This window comes from Sphaerodactylus townsendi, linkage group LG12, assembly GCF_021028975.2.
Source record: "Sphaerodactylus townsendi isolate TG3544 linkage group LG12, MPM_Stown_v2.3, whole genome shotgun sequence".
Taxonomy (NCBI): Eukaryota; Metazoa; Chordata; class Lepidosauria; order Squamata; family Sphaerodactylidae; genus Sphaerodactylus; species Sphaerodactylus townsendi.
This window is the reverse complement of record NC_059436.1, coordinates 632,789-656,117: the sequence shown is the minus strand read 5'-3', so window position 1 is coordinate 656,117 and position 23,329 is coordinate 632,789. Positions and strand designations below refer to the sequence as shown.

The window sequence follows — 23,329 nt, the reverse complement described above, 5'->3', positions numbered from 1 at the left end:
CCCTCAGTTTATTATTACCGTTCTCTTCCTTTGTTGTCTCCCTTATGCCAAATTTTATATAGTTAGCCTCAGGGAACAGGACCTTGTCTCCTTGTTCTCTGTAAAACACCATGTGTTTTTTAAGGTACAGTATCATTAAAAAATATCAGGTAGATATTTGTACATGGCCGTGTTAGGATGGATGGCATGCTGCTTCTAAATCCATTACAGTGGCCATGCTGTTTGCCCTCAGACAATCAGCCAAGATCTCTGCTTCCTTTTCTGCACCACTAATCCTGGAAACCAGGAAAGAGGGAGGAAGTCATGGGAACAAAGCCCATGTAGTGAAGAGAGAAACACGTGGCTCCCTTGGGTTCAGAGGAATAGGCTGGCTTCCAATATGGCACCATATGGTAGTGGTGAGCTTTGGCAGTGGAAAGGAAAGGAGAAGGGGAAGAGATTGTTAGGCAATGGAAGTGGGAGAGAGAACATCCCCTGCCCCCATTCTTACATATAACATTTGTCATCCTTCCTCTCAGAGCAGCGATCCAATTTTGGCCTCACAATAACCTTATGGAGTTGGTTAGGCAGAGAGAAACAGAGAATGACTAGCCTGAGGTGAAGAGTTGAACTCGGTCCAAGCCCAGCCTTCTGTCTATAGTACAACTGTGGTTCACATTCCTAAAGAAGAATAAGTGGTGTTTACTTCCATGAAGTGTGCTAAGGATTGGGGCATTTCCCCTTCAGGAGCTTTCTGTAAGGGGGGGGAGCAAACATGGGGCATCTACAGTAGTGTGTGGAGGCGCAGGTGTTTCTGCACAAGCATCTAAGACAGATCAAAAGCAAATGAGTGCAGCTGTGGGTAGTTATTGAGTGAATATGGATGGGAATGGGAAGGATGTGCGGATGGCTGTGAGTGGGCGCACATCCACGTGGCCATAAGGGATGTCAGCCTTGGAGAACACGTGAGCAGATAGCAAGCATGAGGCTGCATCACACTGTGGTGCGGGTATACCTGATGAGCTGCGTGCCGATACTGATGGAGATGAGACTTCGTTTGCAAGGCCATCGCTTGCAGGGTCATTCTGACCTGAGCGTTGGCTTGGTTCAGGTGATCTCAGCTGTTGCTGGGTGATGCAAACCTTGCACTCTTCTTTGGCGGGAGCTGTTCCCCCTTCCAACAATACCTCTCAGTTTGGCTGTGCAAACTGGTGAGGGAGCCATTCTCAGGGGAAATGGTGCAGACAGGTTTGCAAGGGAGGGCAGGAATGTTAAAAAATGCTGTGACATGAGCAGGCATCATGCCAGAAACATGAGAAGAACGTGGAGACCACTCAGAAGAAAAGAGATTGGGGTGTTCTGACTTAGTTTTTCATGTTTTGATTAGCGGACTTCACCTTTAATTCCATCTCTTTACAATCTCTCACTCATCCAAGGTTGCAGGATGTGTCCTGTCTCTCCCTGCCTCCAACTCCCATTTCATATTCTGCTGTTCCTTGTGTTGGCATGTTGATTTTGGGCAGCATTCATAATATCTGATGCTGTTCCTCTAAGATACATCTCTCTTCTTTTATTTGAAATGCCCTATGTTTTGTTAAGAGGGGGGATTGAAATGACTTTCCTTCCACATCTAGGGAAATGTGGCTGTTTCTCCGACACATTTGTTTGCACCCCAACATGCTACTTTGCAAGCAGGAAGGGGCCTGGAGTTATTGTTCCTTCAAGGAAAGAGGTTCTGAGACCTGGAAAAATTATCAGTATTAAGGAGCCAGGAAATATTCAGGGGCTAAGTGGATGTCATAATAAAATAAATATATAGCAGGGAACATTTATGAATAGCATGGAGTGAGGACAGAACTATTTTTCCCTTCTCTAGATTACAATACGGGCTACCTAATGAAGCTGATAGTTAATAGGTTTAGAATTAACAAAAGGAAGTACTTTCGCCACGAAACACAGAAACCTCTGGAATTCACTGCTGAAAGGTATGGTGGTAGACAAAAGGCCCCTTTGGGGAAGGCCCCAAACTCTAGGATAAAACATCTGCTCCGCATGCAGAAGATCCCAGGTTCCATTCTTGGCATCTCTAATTATAAGAACCACGTTATAGGTCCATAGTGGCGAACCTTTGGCACCCCAGATGTTATGGACTACAATTCCCATCAGCCCCTGCCAGCATGGCCAATTGGCCATGCTGGCAGGGGCTGATGTGGATTGTAGTCCATAACATCTGGAGTACCAAAGGTTCGCCACCACTGTAATATAGGTGATATGAAAAACCATTGCTGGAGCATCCCCCTCCCGCCGCCTAGCTGCTGCCAGACAAGGCAGACAGTATGATCCTCGATATGCCAATGGTCTGGGTTTTGCTAAAGGCAGCTTCGTGTGTGTTCAATAGCTTAGGTATATTTGAGAGAGGATTAGGCAAATTCATTTGAAGATAAGCCTGTCAAGAGTAATTAGCCACAATAGTTCCCTGTGTAACCTCCTTCCCAGCTTGTAAGCTTTCCACCATGAAGCTGACTTAATGCAGAGAAAACATTAGTCCCTTCCACTCGGCATTGTCTCATCAGCAGGTCTCCAGGATCTCAGACACAGGATGGTCTTTCACAAGTCTTCTGCTTGGGATCATTTTTAAGTGGAGGTGCCAGCAGGAACCTGGGACCTTGTGCAAGAAAAGCAGATCCTCCTCCAATGAACAACTGCCCCTCCTCTGAATTGGCTGCTAATAGAAACAGGAGCCTTGGATTATTTGTTTGCTGCGCCTATGCTTATCCATTGCTTTGAATATACACAAAAGGAAGAATGATTCCTGAACTCATGTGCAGTGCAGCTGAAACATTTCTTGCACTTGTCCGTTCCATGTACACACAATTTCTCTGCTTGCCTCTTCTGCTTGTGCTTTCAGGCAGCATTTTCAAAAATGCCCACATACTCTAGCATTCTTGAACGTTTGCCTTTGTTGTAGAGCTGTCACTCGAACACAGTTTCCTTTTTGGGAGAAAATGTGGCGGCAACAGAATAGCTTTAGAAATGTTAGTCCACATAATGTCTGAATGGGTTCATATGCATTCAGAGGTGCATGGGGGTGGGGGAAATGGTGCTCGGAGACAAACCTTCTCCAGGTGTGCCCCTCCCTCTCCCCACAGCCTGGCTTCTGCCATCCTCAGAGCCTGGGGAGAGCAGAAGCCACTGCCAGCTTCCAGAGATGTGCTTTTATAGGCACGGAGGCCGGGGGCGGGGCTTGGCAGAATGACCCCGAGAAGCTTCTCTGACTCAGGGAGACAGGATGTGACTGTTGGCCTGAGCAGGGAGGCAAGACAAGAGTCACCGGAAAAGACAATAATGCTAGTAAAAGTAGAAGGCAGCAGGAAAAGAGGAAGATCCAACATGGATTGACTCAATAAAGGAAGCCACGACCCTCAGTTTGCAAGACCTAAGCAAGGCTGTAAATGTTTGAACATTTTGGCATCTTCTCTGCAATATCATAAGCGGTTATTTGAAAAGCTTGCAGTTTGGATGGGGACATATTTGACCCACACAGACTGGTATGGAGGAAGCAAATATATTTCACCCTTACACTGTGATACGTATGAGACAAACAGTTCACAAACTCACTAGCTATCTGAGCACACAATAGCCACAAAGCTCAACCATGCCAAAGCCCACAGAACTGGAAAAAGACCTTCTGTATTCCTCTAAAGCTTCTTCATCCGAGACAGGCTAATCCTTTACCTGCAGCATTTCCATAAAATGCTGCTCCAGGCTTTTCCTGTAAAGGTTTCTGGAGAGGAGATTATTTATACAACCCATGTATCCCATGAAAAAGGACTGTGATGGGTATTTGTTCTTCCAATCTCTCATGCTTTGCTAAGCAACCTTCTTCAGTTATCAGTAATCCTTTCCCGGTTACCAGGCTCTGACAGCTTTTGGCAAGGGCACATTTTACTCCCACACGCTCTCTTAGTTGTCATTGGTTTCTGCTGCTGCTTGAGACAGGAAGGAATCTGAAGCATCTTTTGCACATGAGTAGCTTCCACCTGCCTCCCTGACGTCATTTGTGAATTTGGGGGTGTTTCTGAGCAGGAAAGTTGGGTCATCTTGGAATTTGGAAAAGCATGTCCTTAAGGCTTAAGCGTTTTGGTCACTGTAGATTCCAAGCTGCATCATCACAGGCACAAAGATATCTAGCCGTCCATTCTGTCTCCCCCTCACATTTTTGAAAGCTTTCCCTAAACTGGCCCTGTCCTTCTAACAACACACCAGGACTTCTAAGTAGTATTTCCCACCCCACAGAAATGATTTTGTCAAAGCCATGGGTTAGGAATCCCTAATCTTGTTGAGTCTGAGGGTTCTTTGGAAGTTACAGAGCAGGGAGTGAGCACCAGCCCAAAATCATGACTGTGGGGGCCTGGGCCAATCACAAAATGGCTGCTATGGGGATCTGGGGCCAATCACAAAATGTTCAGATATTATAAGCTGCATTGAGACTGCTGTTTCCGAATGGGTGTTTCCTGTGGACACAAAGGTGATTGTGCCTGGTGAGCTCATCTGAAGTGCCTCCTACTCCAGCAAAGCAAATGAAAGCCAAGACTGGCTATTTGCTTTGGGGAAGAAGCAAATGGGCGCCAGGAAATTCATTAGCAGGTACCATGTTGGGATCTCTGCCATAGGTTATAACAGTTTCTTTGCAATACAGTGCAGCAAACTTACCTGTCTAGGAGTGGATTTGCCCTCATGAACACTTCTGTTTGTTGCTTGCTTACTCTGTTTCCTGAGCGCAAGGAAATTTCCTGCCAAGTTGTGTAGCCCATGGCACAGCTCACTTAGGTCATCGGAAATGACTTAATCTACTGGCTGCATTCTGCAAACGTACTCAGCCTGAGGTCTGGCACATGTCACAGTTGATGAGGATTTGTATATGTGTGTCACTGTGCCTTATTATTTGCCTAGTTAAAAAAAACACAAGTATTTTCTTACAAATGACAAATTAGTTGGCTGATGAAACAATAAAATAGACCCAGGTAGCCATAAAAACTATACACAATAAAAAGAAGCAATAACCTTGAACTGAGATATTGTTTAAAAAAATAAGTAAACAGGATGGAGGTCACCTAGTGCCTGAAGTAGAGACCACGTGAATTAATAGAGAGGTGGTTCCATAAATGGGGTACTACCACCGGGAAGGCCATGTCTTCTGCAGCAACCTACTTCCCTCTGATACCAGAGACACATTGAGAAGAACTTCTGATGTAGATCTTAACTGATGGACAGGTTCATATGATCCTTTAGATAACCCAGCCCCATAATATTTAGGTTTTTATTGGTCAAAAACCAACCTTTGAATTGTGCCTGGGAAACATGCTGGAAGCCAGTGAAGTTATTGTGATATTGAGAAAACATGTTCCGGGTATCAGCTAATGTCCTACCTGATGTTTTCTGAATTAGCAGAAAGGTCCAAACAGACTTCAAAGACAACCCCGTGTGTTGTACATTACAGTAATCAAGCCCTGGCATCTATCAGCACACAGATAACAGTGGCAAGAGCATATCTGTCCAGAAGGAGGTAGAGAAGAACTTTCAGCAACTGTGTACAGAGTGTGGAAAGGGGTGTTCGCAGGCAGTGACCCTAGATGCACGAATTGGAGTGAGTACATTTTTGTCTGTGGAATGCTGTAAGGTTTGGGAGTTGGCAAGCTTAAAGAAGTACATTTAATTTGAGAGATGGGTTAGGTAAAAGCCAACTTTAAGAAAGAAGAAAAATACTGGTCATTTTGTGTAGAAACACAAGTGGGAAGGGGAAGCCAGTGAAGGGCTAGAAAGGCACTGATTAATTACTTCCTGGAACCCCGCATTGGCTCCTAGGCAGTGGCAGGGCTCTGTTGATCAAGTCTGCCAACTCTTTGGCAACCCTGACAGTAACTCATTTAAAAGGCTGTGTTAAATGGCCATTTTGAATGCCGAGAGACAGGTCCCTGTCTTAAGCATCCTCTTTTGATACAGGAGACAGCCTGATTCTCTAGGCTTTTGTATAGCTAAAATGTTGCATGGCTCCTAGCTGCTGAACATTAGTTCATCAGGGGGTGCCTGCAGAATCAGAAGAATATGTCTTAAGAAATCTGCCTTCTGCCCTTCTAGCTTATAAAATTTTGTAATATCCAGCTCGATGAAGTGAGCTCAAAAAGATTGTACAACCTTTTTTGTGTCAGTTTGATTGGTCCTAATCAAAGGTATTACTCAGATTTCACAGCTGAAAATGTACCCCGGAAAAGGAGATGGAAGTCTGGGCTTTTGCAGCTAGTTGACAAAGAGGAGCTTGGCGGGTGGGGGGTCGGGGGGGGGGGGATTAAGTGTGGAAGAACATTGTATTGCTTTTGGAGGGCAGATGTCAACTAGTGCTGTTTGTTAGGGTGCTTTTAAAGGCTGCCTGAAATTTCCTTCTGTGAAGAGGAGGAGAGTGCAGGCCAGTCAGAAGATTTTAAGTGCAGTGTTAATAGCCTTGCCAGATGCACAGGGGTGTGTGTGTGTGTTTTCATGAGCACGGAATGCTGCTAAGGAAAGTAGCTGCCACTGAACATTTGAAAAATTGCTGTTTTGGACCTTGGCTTGACAGAGGTGTGTGGATATGTCAAACTTGCACAGCTAGAAAGCGCACTAATAGACATAAGTCTGAGAGACTTTCAGCTCAGGTCTGCAGAATGCTTCTCTTAGTTCCTCCTAGCAAACAGAAAATTAGCACAAGCAGTAAGAGCAAGCAGAGAGCGAGAGAGCAAATTCTCTCCCTTGATGTGTTCGCCCTTTTCTTTTTAATTAACGCAGATAATTTTATTATTTGAAGTAACGTTTTTAGTGGCAATCCCTCTCCTCCAATATCAAACGGTGCAGGCCCTTCTGCGTCAAACTCTTCTACCTATGAACCAGGCCTTAGACTCAAATTCCTGCTTAACCACAAAATTCACCAGATGACCTGGGCCTGAACATGATTGCGTTAGGGAGCACAGAGCTCTGGCTCAGGCAAGAGTGTTAATAACTGTTTTCCCTTCTTCTCTGCCCTAAGCTCGGTTCCCAGGCATCCAAATCAAGCTCTGGAAGACTTTTTCCCTGGCCCAGCAGCATCCAGCTTTTAAATCCTGCCACTTCCCTCTTCCTCGATATCAACCCACTGTGAGACCAGGGAGCTCATCTCTATCGCCTGGCAACAGGGCCAGAGCTTCTCTGGTGTCATCTCTTTCAGTGGAAGCTATGCACTTCTATTGTCATGGTAACAGACAATAGTAGACTCCTGCCCCATTACTATCTCCTCGGTTGCTTGCCTCACCTCCAGCACATATAACTCAGAACTGTTGTGAGGGGAGACAATTGGATGATTCCTCTGCATGTCTTCTTGATCTCCTTCCTTGAACAAAGGCAGGAAGCAAACATGATTCCATGAATCCACTTGGGAATATATTTTAAAAGCCTATTATTTGTATCCACTGATTTTTATTATTACAGATCTCTGCAGTGAAAACTGAGATGTCAAAATATGGGTCAGGTTTACATTCTTTCCTTTTGTGAAAGAGAATGATACAAAAAAATGTCAACCCCTTTGCATGTGGTAAATAGTCAAAATATTTGTAATTAGGGACCTGATTTCTCTATGGTTAAGTTCCTGAACCTGTCTGTGCTGTTGATTCACCTTGAAGATGGCTTAGCAAAAACAAAAGATAAAAAGAATCCTGATGGATCAAATGAAAGGCCCATCTAGTTTAATGCCCAAGGAGGCCAAAGTCTTCCTCACCTTCCTCATTTGCCCCCAGGAACAGGAACATATATGCTACAATGCCACCAAGCAAAATGTAAAGCCTTCTTGCAATGGAAAAATACTTATGCAGAAGGAAGGCTCCTTAAATAGAAGGTAGAACAACTTCCTCCATCCTAAAGTAGGATACATGTCAGTATTTTGGGAAACTCTGCCTTGGAACCTGAAGATTCTATAACAGTAATTATGAAAATAATAGCCATTGATTGGTTTCACTGTCCAGCCTCTCAGTATCTGAGATTTACAGATTAGCTTCAACCCCTCTAATTTCGGAAAAACAACACATCTTATTTTAGAACATGAACTAATTTCTTAATGTTGAGGGAGAAACTTATTTTTGTTGCATAAGTTGTTTTAATTTTGTATGGTTCTGTTTTAAATGTTTTAATGATTTGTATTGATTGTTGTGACTCGCCCTGAGCCCTGCAGGGATAGGGCAGGATATAAATTTGATATATGAATAAATAAATATGTATGTGATTAAAAATGCAGATCAAATGTTGATTACCTGCCTTTAATGTGTTACTTCTAATTGAATATTACATATTGTATGTTTTTGATGGAAAATATTTTTACATCACGCGTTGAGTGTTCAAAGCATTTCATGTCCATTATCCTGGTAATCTTTACAACAATCCTGTAAAGTAGGGCACTGTATTACAGGACTAAGGCTGTGAGAAAGAAGCTTGCCTCAGGCATTGTAAGTGGACTTCAGTTCACTACAGGCATATGTACTCTGAACTGTAGCCCAGTTTCCTCGTCACTACACTACACAAGCTTTCAATTTCCAAAAAAATATTTCTGCTTTGCATGCTGATTTTGTATCATTGATTTCTCTTTATCTGGATTTACAGCTTACCCTTTTTCTTACAATGAAATCTACTTCATGGATGGTTACAGCTGGAAGACTGTGATTATTGCAGTTGCTGACAACTCTCCCCCCCTCCCCCCATAAAGTAGGTAACTGATAGTTTGACGTGAAATTTAATTTCTTGTCCTCTCCCTTTCATTACAAATATATAGTGGAGCTTTTTTATTTTCATTTCAAGCCAGTCTGTGTGAACAGAGATAAGACCTTATTCTGCCCCAAGCTAAATTTTGGCACTCTTCCTTTTTACAATGCATATCGCTGCACTTCTCCTAGCTTGTAGCTCTTATCACAAAGGTAGCTTCATTGCTCTCAGGTGGATTTATTAGGGGGTTAAGTTCCAATCAAATGAATTCTGAGAGAAAAAGAAAGGTGCGGGGGCTGCCATCAAGTCAGCTATAAATACAAGTGCCTCCTTCTTACACAAAAGGATCTATCACAGGGAGAAGGATTTGATAGGAGAGAATTGTGATCCTGCCACAAGAAGTATTCATGTAGCTCAGAAGAAGAGGAAAAACCCCAAGAGAAATTATGGTGGTAAAATGAGAGAAAGAAAGTCTCTCTAGGCAGTGTAGGAAAGTCAGTCTTTATCCAGCTTAAATAGCTCTTCTGTTGTCTGATGAAGGGAGCTTCGACTCTCAAAAGCTTATACCCAGAAACTGTTGTTGATCTCTAAAGTCTACTGGACTCAACTTTAACTGTTCTACTACAGTCTGCAGACCAACACAGCTGCCCTCTGAAACTATCTTCCATTGGTGAAAGGCTTCAGACTTTGCTTACATGACACAATTATTACATCTGACTGAGGGGAAAGGGACCTTCCAGAGAAACACATGATCAATGAGCGCTAGCCTGATGGCGGAGTACTGGGCTTGAGAAAACCTACCTGCCCTGAATCTCACTGGGTGGCCTTGGGCAAGTAATTTTCTCCCAGCCTAATGCTACCTCCCCAGATTGTTGCAAAAATAAAATGAGATATTACCCTGGAAGCTTAGTCTTCAAAACAGGAGTATTGAATCAGAAAAAAGCATAGCTGCACAGGTCTGCCTGAAACTCTGCCTGAATCTGAAGGGGTTGGCACTCTTTGGCTTCAAAGGATGCCACCCCATCCCCCAACACCAGATTCATAAAAGTTTATCTTAGTGATTCAGTAGTGTGGGAAATGTACACATTGTGTATACTTAAGAGGCGTGCTCTGTTACTAATTTGCATACCCTGGAGATATTTTTGCCCAGATCAGACCCTGCAATATGCAATTAATACATCTGTTCGTGGAGAAACCAGTGATGGGTTCCCACCGGGCCAGATGAGATTTATTTAACAGCTTCACACCTTCTACCTATTGACTCAGAGCAACTATCTTTACAGTCGATTTCAACTGGTTTTTCAGTCATTTTCTTATCCCAGAGAACTACAGCTTTGTGAGTTGGCAAACACAACAAACCTGTTTGTTTGTTTATTGGCTTCATAGGCTGCCTTTCCCTTACAGGCTCAGGGCAGCTTACAGTAGGGAATAATATTAAAATACAGTTTCAATTCCTGGTGTGAAAACCCATGACAGTAAAGTCAAACTAGCCAAGAAAAAGGAAAGGGAGAAGGAGCAAAGGAATAAGGTAAAAACAAGGGCCAGAGAGCCCAGCTCTGCTGGAAATACTGTTGTTACCCTCAACCATAGGCCTGGCAGAATAGCTGTCTTATAGGCCCTACAGAATGTCCCCCAGGGTACTGGTCCCATTTGACAGAGCATTCTACCAGGCTGGAGGCAAAGCTGAAAACACTCTAGCCCTGGGCAAGGACAGCCAGACACCTTTCGGGCCAGGGACTACCAACAAGTTGTTATCCAGAGAGTGAAGTGCTCTCTTGGAAGTGTTTTTGAAGAGGTAGACTCACAGATATAAAGGCCCTAGACTGCTTAGGGCTTTAAAGGTCAAGTCCAAAACCTTGAACCTGAATCAGTACTCCATCAGTAGCCAACGCAAGTGGCGGAGCACTGGATGTATATGCTCCCACCATAGAATCCCTGAAAGGATCTGTACAGCTACATTCTGCATCAATTGGAGTTCTCAGTATTCTGAAGTCATAACAGTGAAACTAGGTTTGCTAGTTAGAGATTTGTGGGTGGGGCCGGTAGAGGGGGGATATAGGGAGAGATTTTAACTAGAATCTGTGGTATACCATAGAGTTTGTCCCCCAAAGCCGCCATTTCCTTTAGGGGAACTGATCTCTGTAATTTAGAGATAGTTGTAATTCCAGAACTCCAGACCCCACCTGGAGGTTGGCAACCTTAAGTGAAACAGAGGTGCTAGATTGTGACTGTTCCCAATCAATCAAATGGTTTAAGTTCTGTTGCTGCTATGTTCTTCTCCAAAACTTATTCGTACAACTTCCTTTCAGCAATGCAAGCAATCTAGCCTTTAGTCTGACACTACACAGTTAAACTGGAAGAGCAAAGACAAGGGGCGAGGGAGCTCTCTGTGGGGAATGATTCATCCAGTGCCTCTCCCCAAGACAAAGGGGGTGAACAGGCTTGTCCTCTCCTGATAAGCACCTCACCCTGCCAAGTCAGTGCTTCTTGTAATATACAGGAGTCCTGTTTTTGTGTGTGCCAGAACCAAGCTGCATAGAAAGCCAGATGGGCCATCCGTTTCTGCCCCAACGTGTCTGGCCTGCTGAGGTGGTGACAGCTAAAAGCTTGTCTTTCAGAGAGCTGCTTTGATTTTGACTTAATTACACTGGATTCATTCCTTTCTTTCCAGCACCCTCATTTCGGCCCAGATACTCTCAATAGGAATAGGAGCTGGGAGATCTTGGATTAATGTTACTAACTAGGTATACTGGCTACGTGGAAAATGATCTCCACAGTTAAAATATACTCCGTTCATGTTTCACTAGTGCCTCTTCTGAGGTTTTAAAACCCGTGACTCTGACAGAAGTGTTGGTCTGCTCACTGAAATTATGCAATAATTGTACCTATGCTAATTGCAAGGTTCCCTCTACCACAGTTCAGATTAACATTTTGATAACTCTGAGGCATTCACAGGGGATAGCTTTTCAGAGGTGACTTGGACTTTGGCCACTGTATATACACACATATACACATACACCAATTTTTCTGTGTTACCCTATCTTGCATGTCTTACTTTGATCTCTGATCACAGGAAGGAGTATTTTTGTCCCTTCCCTCTGCTCAGTTCAATCCAACACTCTTTATGGTTATTATTCCATGAGATGCCATGACCCTGGGAACCAAGGTTTCTGTGTCAGGATGGGACTGCTTTTTTTCTACTGTCAAACTGACCTATTGGTGACCCCATAAGGGTTTCAAGGCAAGAGCTATTCAGAGGTGGTTTACCATTGCCTGCCTCTGCATAGCGACCTTGGATTTCTGTGGTGGTCCCCCATCTAAGTACTAACCAGGGCTGATGCTGATTAGCTTCCAAGATCAGAAGCGATCAGGCTAGCCTGGGCTATACAGGGCAGGGCAGGAAGTGCTTGGAACAGGGAAAGAACTGTCACTGATTTATCACTCAACCCCTTAGCTGCATGACAGATTCTTCAAACTCATTCAGGAATACAGAGTGACTAGGTGACCCTCTCCAAATAATCAGCTCCCATTGAGGAAACTCTGTTTTCCTGCAGAGTGCAGTTGACTAGACCACAACCAGGTTATTATTATTATTATTATTTTATTCGATTTTTATACCGCCCATCCCCGAAGGTTGCAATATGGTGTTTCATTTAACACCTGCCCTTGTTATATACGGACCAAAGGGAAGGCGCAGCCATTTGGCAGGGAATGTCCAATCTAATTTCCCCCTAAAAACATCTCCCAGTTGTCTGGGTTTCAGGTTCCACAGGAGTTTCTTGGCGCCAATTACTGCTTGAGAACATTCACTACAATTACTACCTTCTCCCCAATCTCATTCTTGGATAGTTGTTTTATTGAAGAAATACAGCACTGCCTTTTTTTTTAACACACACATGTGACAGAAGTTGAGATTCTTCCAGCTCCTCCTTCATCTCCACCTGCAGGGTGAAAGCTCCCTGAGAAAGTGATTCCTTCAAAAGCATAGAAACTTATCTGTAAAAAGAGGTAGCATGGCTCAAGGCAAACTTGGAAAGTAGGGATGACTAAGGAGTAGGAATCCTATAGTTGGAGGCAGGGGCTGACATTTGGGTCTCTTAACAAATCCATGACAAGCAGATATTCAACAGGCAAAGCATTTTACAGTCGTGCTATTACAACCTTTACCTTGTTGAATTTCTGTTTGTCAGACAAAAGTACAGAAGGGGGGAAAGTGCCAGTCTCCAATTCCAGCTATGCAGAGATTACTTGTGGCTATTTAGCAACAAGGGACATAGAAACTTTCCTATCAGAAACTTTCTTACTTGAGGGTTGTACCCTACTTAGAGTTTCTTATTTTAAGTTCTACTACAGACAAGGGTTCAGAGCTGGCCAGATATTTGTTCACTTTTTCTGAACTGGAGCACCTATGTACCATCACTTTGGCCAGATACAATGTGCTTCCGCTTTGAGGGATGGAAGAGTCTCCAAAACACCCCCATAGCGAGCATTTTTGCATCTGCACGCTGAAAACTGCAGAAACTGTACATCATGTTCTGTATTATTGTCCCCTTCATAACTGGGCCAGAACGAAGTTCCTCTCAACCTTATTGATGGTCTTAGAGTGCTGGACAGATCAGCTGAAGACAGTTTATCTATTGAACAATGAATTCAGCTATGCTCTAGAGCAGGGGTCTGCAACCTGCGGCTCTCCAGATGTTCATGGACTACAAATCCCATCAGCCCTTCATGGACTACAAATCTCAATTGCCATGCTGGCAGGGGCTGATGGGATTTGTAGTCCATGAACATCTGGAGAGCCGCAGGTTGCAGACCCCTGCTCTAGAGCAAATGGCCAGGTTTTTTATGCATGATCATAAACAAACAATCTTAAATTTGCTTTGTATGTTGTCTTTTAATTTTTTGTATCTTGTTTTGGGTCTTTGTACTATGCCATTAAAGGTTATCTGTTACTTGAAAACTCTGGTAGCAGCATGGGAAACCATCAATTCAGACTGGTGCTGGCCTGAAAAATCAGAATGCAAAGAAGCATCACCTAACTCAGGGGTGTCCAACTCTGGTGCTTCAGATGTTCATGGACTACAATTGTAGTCCATGAACATCTGAAGTGCCAGAGTTGGACACCTCTAATCTAACTGATTTATTCTGGTTATATAGCTGTCAAAAATGCAAGAGGCCTGCTGGGACAAAAAAGTTTGCAACCCTGTTTAGTCCATGAGAGGTGAGCTGGGGGACAGAGAAAGAGAGAGATTTGCCCAAGGCCATCTTGCGAGCTTATGACTGGATTTAGATCTACAAAATGTTTTCCAGATTCTGGTACAAAAAGATTGTCCTGTACTCTCAAAACTGGCTTTGCTGACAGTTGGTAATATATTCTCATCTGTCTACCTGGCAAAAGCCTCTTCTGCCAGGTGGCAACCCGGAGTGTAGTTCTCAAACTACTGACTAAGAGGCAGTCAATTTTTTTCTGCCCATCCTTTCCTCCTTTTATTGCTCCCACCATACCTGCCGCGGCAATTAGGACTTCAGGGGCACTGCACAGAAAGCAAGGCTGGGGAAGTTATGTTTGTTGCATCTCTACTCTATTGGTAATTGTAGGGTTACGATGTGAATCTCCAGCTTGAATGTGTAGACATGTCCACAACCATTCTGCAGTCTCTCCTCACGAGGTTCCGTGTGGTCTGACTCACACTGAAAGAACATGTGCGCACGCATACACACAGAGAGGGAGAGACCTGTTCATACATGTCCATATTCAACTTCCACCCTTGGCAAATTGTTAGAATAAATCATAAAACAATCCATTTGAAAGCGTCTAGAAAACAATTGGATAATTATACACAGTAACCTAGATCCCTTAAGGACAAATGGGGCCAAACCTGATCTCCTCCTTTGAGAAGACAACTGGTTTTGTTAGCAACACTAAATGTAATAATTGTTAAGATGTCTTAACTACATCTGCACAATAAGGTTATGCTGTTTTTGTGCCCTGCTTCTAAGGTATACTCGCTGCATCTTTTGTTACAGCTCTGGAGCTGAGAAACCTTATTTAAAAGCTGCCACTGTAAGCACACTTACACAGTAGGATTTAAATCGCCGTGTGCTTATAGTGTCAGCCTTACATAAGGTTTCTCAGTTCCATAGCTGTAAAGAAAGATGAAGTCAGCATCTTCTTCTGTCTGCCTTCTCCCAAAGGCTTGTAATTCCTCCTCTTCCCTGCTAGAGCCCTGCTAGTTCTGGCAAGTGGAAGGGGAGGGTGGATGGCAGGACCAGGAAAGGAATGATGCAAGAGAAGCTCACGGCTGACTTCCCTTTGTATCTTTTAAAGGAGACAGGAAGGTTCAGTGGGTCGCAACCGGGCAACCATCACATATTTCAGTGGGAGAGCTGAGCATCTTAGTTCTGAGCTCTGAATTCCCATTATATCTAGCCTGCCTGTTCTGAGTCTCAAGAGAGATCATCAGAGAGAGGATATTTTTGGTGGTGGCACTTCACCTGTGGAATGCTCTTACCCTTGAAGTGTGCCTGATATTTACACTATTGTCTTTTGATCAAGCCAAAACATTTTTTTAGTCCAGGCTAAAACTTTTTTTTTAACCGAGGCTTTTAACAATGATGTATTTTCCCCTCCAGTGGTTATTTTATGCCATTTTTATGGATTTTTTTTCTAATATGTATAATTTAAGTTGTTGCATTTGTTGTTTCCTGGCATTGTTTTTGCTTTTGAGCTGCTTTGAGGGGGTTTCCAGTGAAGCAGAATGTCAGTTCTCTAAATAAATACTACATATTATCATGCTGGCTGTTTGTTTACTGGAATTGCTTAGGCCTGAGATCTACGACATCATAGTCAAATATTACATTGCTCATACTGTGGTGCCAAAACAGCTCCTGGGAATTTTTTTTAAAGCTTATCACCATGTTGGAACAAGTCCTTAAGGACGACTGTACTTGTATGTGTTGGATATGGGAATACCTCAGGAATCTTGTTGTTGAATTAGCCAACCCATCCTCCCAAATACCCATCCTCCCAAATACATCACTTTCCTAGGTAATAGGACATTTTAAGGAGGACAGCATTCACAAGGTCAGCGTGCTTGTGAGAAGCGAAGACTCATAGTGCTTTGTAATATATACAACAGATGTGCAGGTTGAACGGGTAAGCATGCAGGCTGATGATATATTATTTCCAGCAGAATCAGTTCTCCCCAAGCCCAGTAAACACCATGCACTTAGAGCCCGAGAACTGCGAAATCTCACACTTTCTTCTCTTTTGCTGGCTACAACATTCAAATGCCAAAAATGGTTCCCTGTCTCATCCTACCAGCAGCTAGCCTTCAGCAACCAGTCACCACTTGCACTCCAAAAGACTTGTGAACAGGTCATCTCTTCACGTAATGGCCATAACACTGCGCAACAAGCGTCCCACATGTATGTTAACATCACTTTAGAGCTAGACCTACAGATGGTACAATTAAAGTGTACAAACTCACACTCCATAACTCTTTGAGTGGCACTTGTTTACAGATTTCTCCAAGCTTATATAAGATACAGTTTGCTTATGCACACTCCACGTGCCTGCAGCGTTACAGCCTACCATGTAATATGTGATTGTCTTATTGCACAAATGCATACTATATGCATGCCAATTTTACGCTATGCGTGTATCATAAAAAACAGCTCTTTAGCATAACTGAAGTATCTGGTACGATCATATTGCTGCTAGTTGTAGGCACAGCAAAATTATCTTTTATGCAATGGAACATATGATGCACCTCAGGATATTGCAGATGGGGCTATTTCAGCCCCTGCCTAAATATACATGGTTGCCTGCTTGGCATCTTCGTGCTTTCTCCAGCACCTCCCTCTACACATGCCTTTGCATGTGTTTTTCTTTCCACCTGAGATTTGTACTGTTGTAAGCTTCAAAACAAAAAAAAATATTCCCCCTCCTTCCGTGCCTGGCTGGCCATGGGCCTCTTCCCTCCCTAGCGCCATCTGCTACGAATCTGTCCTCTCTGAGGCTTGCTATGTACTCTCTGGCATTGACACCTGCGAGGAGCCGTCTGCTCTGTCAACCCATTGTGTGGGAGGACACCCGCTCTTCAGATGGCTTTGGATTAAGAAAGAATTAATTAAGCCCAGAAGAGGAAAAAAGAGAGAACCAATAAAACAATAGTCACTGTCTTAGTGACATTGTGGTACACAGGGCTTAGCTGCCAGTATATTAGTGGGAATAAGGATGGGGTAGTTTCAGACACAGCAGCTGAACTGGACAGTGAGCAAAGGGCTTGTGCCCATGGGAAAAGGCCAAACTTCACTTTTAGTACCTCACCATTCCTGGGATACCTAAGTGTTCCCCTGTGTGCCAAACAGCATTCCTCCCAGGCCTGTTTCAGGTCAGAAAAATGGCTGAGGTGGGGAGCTGAAGTTCACTGTCTGTATCCACTCTGCTTCCAATCTGAATCAGGCACTACATGTACAGGAATGAGGAGAACTAACATCTCATGTCTCACTGTTCTGGGCCCAACCTGTCCAAGCTATAATGTGTGGATCTACCCATATGTTGCTCTTTGGGGATTTCAACAGTACACATGCTCCAATTACTAGGATAAAGGAAAGCAATCTCTGGCAAGCTTGTCTCTATGTTAGTATGATTCCATTCTAGTGTCCTAGAATCTTCCAGTGCCTCCCAGACTGGATTCCTTATGCCCCGAACCTACCTCTTTTCATGTCTGTCACAGTTCCATTTTCTGTCTTTTCCCATTCTAGGAGCCGAACTGGTCGGATCATGGAGCTGTTGTCTACACCACACAGCATTGAGATCAACAATATCACATGTGACTCGTTCCGGATCTCCTGGGCCATGGATGTTGGAGACCTGGACAAAGTCACCCACTATTTCATCGACCTGAACAAGAAGGAGAACAAGAACTCCAATAAATTCAAACACAGGGTACGCCAGCCATAGGAATGCATAATGGTGTGCAGGGTTGGGAAAGTGTACTCCATCTGATGCACATGTTTACATAATAATTCCTTTGGCCAGTAAAAATTCTTCCCTCTTTGCTTCAGCTGGGAAATGTTGATTGCATGCGTGTTACCAGTTCCATGCAATGCAGGTGTGTCTATTCTATCATCTGGACCCCACTAACATCTGGCAACAAAAAGATATCTTCCTTGGAAGACCCTGGGTAGATCTATACTGAAACCGAAACAGAAGTCCAGTGGCACCTTAAATACTTTTTTTAAAAATTGAAAATTTGGTTACGGTAGTCTTTAAGTTGTCTCTAGGCTCCTGGTATATTTTATGGCCACAGTGTTAACAAGCTACTCATCTAAAGGAGCAGCAGTGGCGTAGGAGGTTAAGAGCTCGTGTATCTAATCTGGAGGAACCGGGTTTGATTCCCAGCTCTGCTGCCTGAGCTGTGGAGGCTTATCTGGGGAATTCAGATTAGCCTGTACACTCCCACACATGCCAGCTGGGTGACCTTGGGCTAGTCACAGCTTCTTGGAGCTCTCTCAGCCCCACCCACCTCACAGGGTGTTTGTTGTGAGGGGGGAAGGGTAAGGAGATTGTCAGCCCCTTTGAGTCTCCTGCAGGAGAGAAAGGGGGGATATAAATCCAAAACTCTTCTCACTCTAAAATCTATATCAAAGCTAGTTTAATAATAATTCCTTCTGCTCATTTGGGATCTCTAGTTCTGTTAAAGGAAGTAAGGGCATTAAAAATACTTCTGAGCACCCTTACCAAACTCTAGCTACTAGGATTCTTGGGGGAGAAAATAGGAGTATTAACTCTATACAAAATTAATAAAAGTCCTTCCCACATGGGGACAGACTTCAGTTGTGTCCCTGCTGTTGCTTCAGCTACCAATATAGTGCAGAGATAATGGGGCTTCCATATGGCAAGGTTCCTCTCAGTTTTCCTACCCCAGGAACCCGGCAGCAGCCACCCACACTTTGCCACCAGGGCTTTTCCAGTTTTTTTTTTTAAAATTAGCAGTCAACTTTTTATATCACTATGTTATAACAATATCTGTTTCAGGTTTTCTGAATTCATGGCTTTTTTTTTTTTAAATTAAGTCTCTATCCCATTCATTGGTGAGATACAAGAGGAAAGATATGTCTCCCTAACAAAATGGGCTAGAGACTTTTTAAAAAATGAAAATTAGAAATTTAGGAAACCTGATGCAGAGATTGTTATAACAATATTATAAAATGCGAATTTAAAACCCAAATCCTTTCTTGCTGGCAGGTGTAGAAAGTGTCTGCCACGCAGGCGGAACTGGGAAAATCTGAACTTTTCTACCCACACAGCAGCCATTCAGGCTGCAGTGACTTTTTCCAAAACTCTGCAACAAATTAGGTTTGGAAGAGACCAGAGAAATGCCAGTGAATATCCAAGAGGTGCACAAATGCAGCACAATGATGTGGGGAAGCAGGAAAAAATCTGATTCCCAACAAACATCAAACCTAGGGCAAATAACCCGTGTAGAAAAATGTGCAGAAAAAAATACTGTGGAAAAACCAGCGATTGACAAAGACCATAAAGGACATGTACATGTCACAAAATCAGCTTCTACCTCTGCAAAAGTTGTGGGATAACAGAAAATGTAGTATAACATCTACTTCCCTCTATAGCTCATGCTCTTTGGTCAACTTGTAACCATATTTTGAATGAGAAAACATTTGCCTTCCTTCCATCTCTAGAATTTTAAACATACAGTGATTTGTGTAGCACTTCTAGTCAGATGCTGGACCAAACTTGCTGGGGCAACCAAATGAATGATAACTTGGGTGTGAAGAGGACCAGAATGGCAATGTGTGCTGGGAAATCAAAGATTGGGACTTCTTATAAAACAGAAAAAACAGTAGCTAAAAACCTTACTTTCAAAACATCTCCCTTAATAAACAAAGTTGGTGTTGGGAACAAACAGTGTCTTCCCTAACAGAGGCAGGAAAGTCGTGAATCGCTCACATCTTTCTCCCTCTGAAATGGAGTCACTAATTTGGGTGCTGTTTAACAAGGTTGGTTACTATGGCAATGCTATTTAATGCTTAACATTATATTACTCTCTCCCTCTCTCTCTCTCTCTCTCTCTGTTACAAGGTTTTCTTCCCTCTCTCTCTCTGCCTGTCTGCCGACTCTTCAGCATTTGCTGTTGCCACAGAAACCGCTCTGCACTCCAGTAGGGTTTTTGTGGCCTGTTGATATGGCAATATTATCTCTTGAAAACAAAGACTTTTCAAGCACTCTCATTTCTTGCTTTGCCATTCCAGTTTCTAACCACTTCATAACAGTTTGTTTCCTCAATGTAGACTTTATTCTTCCCAAACTTAACCTGCATACGGACTGCACTACTTCTGAGTATGTGTGCGGGAGGGGAGCTCACCTGATGGATTACTCCTCTAAACAAAAAAAAAAAATCCTTATTCATAGCAAACTAGCATTTTAGGCTAGAACCCTCCTTTTCTAATATGCCAGTTTTCTATGAGGGCATTTTTCTATTTAGCATTTTTCTATGTAGTAGTATTCAATCATATGAGTCTCAACTTGTATGGTTGGTACAGCCTCATTAGGACTGGCCACAAAGGATTTCTGGGGGAGGACCTGGGAGAGTCACCTCATACTTGGAAACTATGTCAGTTCTGAACAATGCTCTAGGAATCTCCAAATCTCTAGTAAGAACCGTAGAGATATGGGGAAATTCCTAGAGTGTAACTCAAAAATTATATCACATCCTGGTCTGACTCCATCTTCTGCTCAGTGAGGTACAGGAAAGCCAAGATTAGTTTTTTGCTTTGGGAAGAAGGAAGTGGTTATCAGGAAACACATCAGAGGGCATCAGATGGAGAAATAACTGAATTTAGACTTTAAGGCTAAACAAGATATGATGGTGGCAGTCATATTTGTTGCTCATTTATGTATGCATCCATGAAATGATTGAGGGGAGTGAATCCTCATACCCTCCTCTCCTTACTTCGGGTGGCTAGATGGTCAAGCATTTTCTCCCCAGTTTGGCTAGAAGAATCAGAAATGAGTCAAACTGGAAGGAAAGTGCCAGGATAATGAATAACGAGGCACGGGGGTGGAGGGTTTGGCTTCCCTCTCTCATAGGACCCTTTTGATGTTAACATGTATTCACTTATCCAGTATTGCATATGTGTACAGCAGAAATGTGCCTACTGTTGTTGTATCTGGTTTGGCCCTTCACCTTGCATTAATCAGCAAGGACTTTGAAGAGCAGGTGGGACAGAGGGGATAGCTGGAACAATTCTTTCATAAAAAGAGGCTCCTCATTAATCAGGCAGCATATTTTTAACATTAATTAATAAAAGTTTTTTGCATAATGATGGCAGGTGCCGTTTCAGAGAAGGCAGCCTCCCCTTCTCTCACACTCAGGAGAAAGTCAGGCACTAACTAAAAACATTTATTTTATTTTATTTGTTTTCCTCATTGTTCCAAAAGGGCTCAGGGTGACCTCGATAAAAAAAATCATATGAATCAGGTAACAGCCTTAATATTGACCTTTAAATATCACAGATCAACAAAACTCACTTCCCTGAGTTACAAAAACCGGCTGAGAGGGAATAGCATTTCACCTATCAGTTCTGTTGCAGAGTGAGAGTACTGGAAACTTGTGACCTGACTTTAATATCTGATTATTTGAAAATATGCCCATAAAAGACAGCAAACAAACAGGCATCCTGGCAGCTGCCCAGGCTATTTTTAAAAGCAGCGTGTATCCCACAAACCAAAAACATACCATAGCAGCTTCAGCCAGCTTCAAAAATAAGACTGGCAATCTATATTCCAGTACCTTTTGCGGGAAAAGGTCATCCCGTGTGATGCCAATGACAGTGTTGCTTGGTTTTCTGCCATGTAGGAGTGGGGATCTGGCTCAATGACAGAGCACCTGCCTGGCAAACAAAGTCCCAGACTCAATTCCTGGCATCTCCAGTTAAAAGTATTAGGTAGCAGGTGATGTGAAAGATCTTTAACTATACCAAGGTGCCAGTGGTGTAGCGCCCACCTGGCGGGGTGGCAATGCCCCAGGCAGAGCCATGGCTGGGCTGTGGCGGGGGTGCTCTGGGGCAAGGCAGGGGCGCAGGGCCCACGCCCACCCTGGGCACATTTTCCCCTTGCTCTGCCTCTGGAAGGTGCTGGGTCTCAAAGTTGACGATATTGACCTAGCCAGACCAGTCTGACTTAATATAAGGCAGCTTCATGTGTGTTTGTATTTCCAAATTCAGCTTCCCAAAAATATTTTTCAGAAAGTGAGGATGTTAGACTCAGCACCAAAGCAACAAGGTTACATGATGGGCAATTCTGCATTGCCCTTCATGAGAAAATAAGCATTGCGACTGACAGAAAGGGGGTTTGATAATCATATATACAAAATTTCCCCACACTGTCTCCTGAAGTTATCTTCATTATGTCCCCAAAGGCCAGGCTAAACTTGATGGGACAGGGATGCCAGGTGGGATTTGGGAATACAGTTCAACTTCAGATTACAGTGATCAGATTCCCTAGAGAAAATAGATGCTTTGGTGGATAGACTCTGTGGTGTCGTACCCCACTGGGGTTTTTATCCTCCTCAGGCTCTATCCCACAAATCTCCAGGAATTTTCCCACCTGAATCAAGCAACCCTACCCCCCATCCCCCACCAATGACCGGGGAGGACCTGGCAGTCCTAGAAGGGACCATGTGTATTTATATACATGGTCCATCCGGTCATGTCTAAGGCATGGGGTAGAGGGATCCATTTTTAATATAATGGAATGTGTGAGTAAGGGCAACTGAACCCTTCCTCTTCCCCTTCTTCCTAGTGGTGTTCTCAGTTCCTTGAGCATTTTTCTTCTATCCTAACTCATGTGAATCATGAACCCACTTTATTCCTGTATTGCTTCCCTTTGCTGGGGACCGAAAGGTCCTTCCTGTCACTTTTTACCCAAGATCCTTTAAATGGAGATTCCAGGGACCTTCTGCACACAAAATAGATACTCAGTCTCTGACAGCCATGCTCCCATCACTCCTAATAGTGCAGTGAGTTGGAAGAAAAGTGCCGAAAACCCCAGACCACAACAGGGTGGGTGAGGGGGCAGGTGGGGGCAGGTCTGCATCCTCGGCTTTTTGTTCAGAAAAAAGGGACACCCCACACACACTGCCGTCTTGACTTCGTGGAAACATGCATGACTGCACATGAATTTCACACCTCATACAGCACGAACAAGTCTAGTTTGACTCCATGATGGGCCTACATGCTTACCATACATGCAGAACACGCACGCACGCACGCACGCACGCACGCACGCACGCACGCACGCACGCACGCACAAAAATAATGACTTCAAATGCTCTTCAAATGTCTCAGGCATTTTTCTGTATGTGCAGATTCATTCAAGAACAAGAACCTCGATGAGTCTTGCTTGCTTCCTTTGCCTCTCTACCCACTCACCTTCCACTGCAATAATGCCCACCAGGCATACATTTTCACATAGATGCATTTTAAAAGTGCCAGTTGCATGTCAAAGCACAGAGCGCCCCTCCAAGTAACTGGTTGTCAGCCCCAACCTTTATAAACTGGCCTTTAC

General features: G+C 43.6%; 1 protein-coding gene across 5 annotated transcripts in view; it reads left to right on the top strand.

Moving 5' to 3' along the window:
* Nucleotides 1-23,329, top strand: part of LOC125441675 (phytanoyl-CoA 2-hydroxylase interacting protein) — a 39,722-nt gene that overhangs the window by 3,763 nt on the left and 12,630 nt on the right. For 2 of the 5 annotated variants that reach the window (XM_048512430.1, XM_048512434.1), the window contains exons 2-3: nt 8,635-8,736; nt 17,503-17,686. In XM_048512430.1, the coding sequence (XP_048368387.1) occupies nt 17,522-17,686 (165 nt within the window). In that variant the 5' untranslated portion in view covers nt 8,635-8,736; nt 17,503-17,521. Of the gene's footprint in view, nt 1-5,479; nt 5,627-8,634; nt 8,737-17,502; nt 17,687-23,329 lie in introns of all 5 variants that reach the window. The other 3 variants (XM_048512429.1, XM_048512432.1, XM_048512431.1) reach the window with 2 other exon arrangements.